Source organism: Penaeus vannamei, chromosome 32 (assembly GCF_042767895.1).
Source record: "Penaeus vannamei isolate JL-2024 chromosome 32, ASM4276789v1, whole genome shotgun sequence".
In the NCBI taxonomy this organism is placed as follows: Eukaryota; Metazoa; Arthropoda; class Malacostraca; order Decapoda; family Penaeidae; genus Penaeus; species Penaeus vannamei.
This window is the reverse complement of record NC_091580.1, coordinates 13,720,059-13,725,058: the sequence shown is the minus strand read 5'-3', so window position 1 is coordinate 13,725,058 and position 5,000 is coordinate 13,720,059. Positions and strand designations below refer to the sequence as shown.

Sequence of the window (5,000 nt, the reverse complement as noted above, 5' to 3'; positions counted from 1 at the left end):
ATCTCTCTCGCCCTTGTTTTTTTTTTTTTTTCTTTCCTTTTAGCGCCTAACCCCTTTCTTCTTCTCCTTCCTCCCATTTTGTTCTTATTTTTGCCAAATCAATTTTTTCTCTCTTTCTGTCTATCCATTTCTTTTCCTTTCCACTCTCATCCTTTCCCCCTCCCTTCTTCAGCTCTCCTCTTACCCTCCCTTCCATCTTCTATGCTCCCTCTCTCCGCCAGCATCCTTCTTATCCCCCAGCCTCCCTGCCTCCTTCCCTCAGAAGTGTTCTTACTCTCTCCTTCCTTCCTTCAGTGTCTTTCTTGCCCTCCCACCTCCCTTTCTTCCCTCTCTCCCTTCCTCCCTCAGAATCTTTCTTATCTCCCACTTTCCCGTCTTCCCGCTCTCCCTCTCTCCTATCCTACTTTCCTTCCTCCTTCATTCCTTTCTTTCCCTCACCATCCTCCCTCCCTCACCATTTTTCTCACTCCTTTCACCCTCTCCCACCCTCCCTCACCAACTCACCCTCCCTCCCTCACCATTTTTTTTTCTCCCTCCCTCCCTCTTTTGTCCCCTCCCTCCCTCCTTTCTCCCCCTCCCACACTCCCTCACGCCCTCACCCTCTCTCTCTCTCACCCTCTCTTTTCTTCTCTTCTCTCTCTCTCTCTCTCTCTCTCTCTCTCTCTCTCTCTCTCTCTCTCTCTCTCTCTCTCTCTCTCTCTCTCTCTCTCTCTCTCTCTCTCTCTCTCTCTCTCTCTCTCTCTCTTCTTCTTCTTCCGTTCCGTCTTCATTATCTTTATTGTTGTTGTTATCATTGTCATTACTACTATTATCGTTATTATTATCATTATCATTATTATCAGATCATCATCAGCATCTGCCTGACGCTGTGGGTCGTGCGCCGGGCCAAGGCGGAACTCCACAACACGATGGCGTTACAGCTTTCGGACACCGTCTCGACCACGGCCTCCGCGAGCCTCCCCTGCACGCCCAAACGAGTTTCCAACACGTCCAGTTACCGAAGGGCATCCCATGCCGACGTCGCCACCATCACAGCGCCAGGCGTCCTCGAGAACAACGTGTATAAGGGCGGCGTCCCCGGCAGGAAGAACCGCAGTTCAAGTCTCTTTCTCGAGCTTCTTCCCAATAATTTGAAGCATATGGGTGAGTCGAGGGGGAGGGTGGAGGGGTGATGGGAGAGAGTGGGTGGAGGGGTGATGGGAGAGGGTGGGTGGGTGGGAGGGAAAGAGGGAGGGAGGAAGATAGGGAAGGAAGGGGAAAGGAAGAGAGGGAGGGAGGGAGGAAGGAAGAGAGGGAAGGAGGGGGGAAGAGAGGGAAGGAGGGCAAGAGGAAGACAGAGAGGGAGGGAGGGAGGAAGAAAGTGAGGGAGGTCAGGGAGAAGAGAGAGGGAGGGAGGAAGAGAGGAAAGGAGGGCAGGAGGAAAAGAGAGGGAGGGAGGAAGGAAGAGAGGGAAGGAAGGCAGGAGGAAGAGAGGAAAGGAAGGCAGGAGGAAGAGAGGAAAGGAAGGCAGGAGGAAGAGAGGAAAGGAGGGCAGGAGGAAGAGAGAGAGGGAGGGGGAAGGAAGAGAGGGAGTGCGGGAGGAAGAGAGGGAAGGAGGGAGGAACGAAGAGAGGAAGGGAAGGAGGAAGAGAGAAAGGGAAAGAGGGAGAAGGGCTGAATGTTTGCATAGTGACGGTTACAATGTTGTTACAGTTGTGTTTACAGTGACAGTCATACGCGGATGTGTCTGATCACCTGTATTTACTTAATACCGAAATTATTGTACCTAAGATTTGTATTTTTTGAACCCAATGATTATCAAACTTCAACCTTAAATCAGACAAGAACAACAACTAAAACAATATGTAACTTTAGTACACGGTTTTCAGCGCCACCCGACCAAACACTCACAGCTGATGATACTATAAACATTCACAATTCCCCAGGCCTGAGCTACGGCGTCGAGGAGGAGAAGAGCAATGCCCATCCCAAGAGGGACTCCACCAAGGGGAATCCCGGGGGCTCCCCAACCACCTGCTCCACCTCCTCGTCCTTCGTTCCACGCAGCTCCACCTCTTCCGCCTCCCGCAGCTCTTCCACGGACGATGACTTCATCCTCGTCTCCGCTCCTGACCATCCTGCGTGAGACTAGCATCCTTGGGAGGTCACTTCGGAGGTCAAACGAGGTCGTGGGAGCTGATGCCAGGGGAATAAAAAGAGACGCGAGACGATTAAAGGCCTTTAGTAGCGGGGCAGTGTGATGGGAAGATTGTCCACTAGTTGGCATTGGTTTCGAATAGCCTTGTTGCGAGTGTTTTGTTTTATCATTATGATAACTGTTTTTGAGATTTTTTTTTATAGCTTTACCGGAAAGAAAATGGATTGGTGCCACGTTGTGATTGAAATCATGTCATTCAGAAACAAAGTACATTTCTTTGTGGTTCATTCCATCCCACCCTTTTGTTATACCCTTGCTTCCACCTTGCTCAACACGCACATGCAGCTTTTTTTTTTTTTTTTTTTTTTTTTTTTTTTTTTTAGTTTTCAGTGGCTTTATTCTGCAGAATATGGGTCTTTTGTCGTCGTATGGAATACATAACTGCTTTTTGCCTCTTATTTTAGTGTGATTAAATATCTAGTTCATTTTCGCTGTATCGCTACCTCCCCTCTTCGTAACATATTTACCCCAAAACAAAATACGAAATGTCCAAAAGGTTCTCCCATTTTATCCTTAAAGGTATTATCCTTGCCACGCAGCTTATAATACTATATCCCTAGGAAGCCTCACTCCAACTAAAGTCAATGTCCAGCAGCTTCCACATCATTATCTCTATGCATTATCTCTACTCATCCAAACCGCCATTCACGTCTCTATAAACTCATACCAAGCTATTCTCTTATTATCTAAGCTACTCAAACAGTGTACATTATTCAAAACAGAGCCCTCTTCTTCACAAACATTTTCCTCGAACCTTGCTGATTTACATGCAAATCGCTTCCAACTCCTACAACAAGTGCCCTTAATAATACTGTATGGTATATTTCAACCTCGCACTTTCCCAACACTTTTACGTTATATCTGCCCGAACTCTTCTAAACCAGGACTATCTGCTCCACATGCAATTGACAATAGGCTACGTTCTGATTGTCACAATATCAGCCCTAGTATATACAAACAAACACAATACACAAAATAAGTGTATTCTGTGATGTGATAACATATTTTGTGCATACTTTTTGAGTCATTATATCAACACGGTAAAGTATTTTGGCATTTATATAATCCATATCATCGTATCAAAAGTTTAGACATACCTAGGGTGTATATAAATATAGAACTTTGGTCATGTCAGCCCTAATAGGTACACAGGGAGAAACCTAACATTAACGAAGGCTAAGTTAACATTCCCCACACACTGACTCCCTCTTTCAAAGCACAGGCTCTGCACCTCTTCCCACTCTCTCCCAACAAACACTGGCACTCCTTGTGTTTTATTTCAGCGTCTTAAGCAAGGCAAATGGCAGAGAATGTTTTGAGAAGTGAATGAGTTTGTGGCTTAAAAATTTCAGGTGTCTTTGGTGATATTACTAAAAATATTGTCTGTTGCAAGGGAAGTTTGGAAGAGGCTCTTATAGTGAATGTAGGTCCGCTCATGGTACCATGAAGCTCTACTGCTGTGAAGAACATTTTATCATTTCACACGTATGAATTTCACAAACGGACTTATCTTAAGAAAATTATCTGGTGCAATTTATCGGATATAGTAGTGATGATAATCATGAAAAATCTCGTTGTCTTGTGGAAATGAAATCGGAAATAAGATGTAAAGGTGTATATTTGTGTACAAGTTTAGAGCATTCGAATGCGAGAACAAAGGACTATATGGAAAAATAGCCATGACTAAACTGTGATTTTTGAGTGCCCATGACATTTCTCCAGGCCGGGAATAAATCGTGTAGTTCTTTACTACATATTATTCCCATGAAATCTTCCAGTGTCTTACAGATGATGGACTGAAAACTACTATTGAAACGCTGTGCAGTGTCTATATGCTGTTGGAAACGGTAGATTTTGCATTTGAAATTCAGTACAAATGAAATCATCAATATTTCTGCCGCAAGAAGTGAACTGAAAATGTTTTTATTAGTAAGCATTGCATTATTCTTCCATAGAAAAAAAATTAATTCATGCTGATTAGCTCAAGTAGAATATTTTCAGATTAGGTTCCTTTGGATGAACAATCAAAGCAAAATTACAGAATAAAGTGGCATATATTATGAAGCTGATAACCAACCAACTCAACCATATGTTTTATATACTTGAGCCCCTTATATCACATTACTATATATGAATATATTAACTTATCATTTGTATACAATACTGAAGAGTATATTGAACATACATATATCACGCACAATTCTATTTACAAATATAAGTGAATGATTAAACAGTATATGGTTTTAATACGAGGTAGAAGTAATTCAAATTATTTATGTAAAAAAATCAAACTCAAAGTAATTCTGATTTTTTTTAGACCAAACATTTCGCATATGAATCCATCCCAGACTGATGTAATGCTTTCCTTTTTCTGGTCATATAAGACGTGTGTGTTAACATTAATTTAGGCATCACAAGTAGTGCCTTTTTGTAAGACTTGTGTACATTACTCACAAGTATTTGTTGTGTCTGTTTTGTATGTCGGTTGTGCCGAGAGAGGCAGCCTGATACTGTCAAACAATACGAGGGGTATTACAACATCCAATAACCGTAAATGGTTGTAACTCAAGCACAACCATAGATAGATAATCAATAGTTATCAATCAGGGAGTATGCTGACTGCTGAATAATTGTGTCATGCGAATCATTCACGTAGAATTATCAATCCTAGCAACTCATGCGTCACATCTACTCAACACCTCAAATCGATTTTATTTGCTTCCTATGTGTTTGTGTATATATGATTTGTCATTACATGTCATTCATGTAAGCGTGTATCAACTTAGACGTTAACTAAACTGTG

General features: G+C 42.8%; 1 protein-coding gene across 1 annotated transcript in view; it reads left to right on the top strand.

Annotated features, from left to right (window-relative positions):
• The window catches only part of LOC113803659 (transmembrane protein 64), a gene marked incomplete in the record, with an annotated part of 54,071 nt that overhangs the window by 48,637 nt on the left and 434 nt on the right, over positions 1-5,000 (top strand). Inside the window, 2 exon segments of the mRNA XM_070144745.1 lie at positions 843-1,143; positions 1,926-5,000. The exon segment at positions 1,926-5,000 is cut by the window's right edge and continues 434 nt beyond it. Coding sequence (XP_070000846.1) covers positions 843-1,143; positions 1,926-2,125 — 501 coding nt within the window.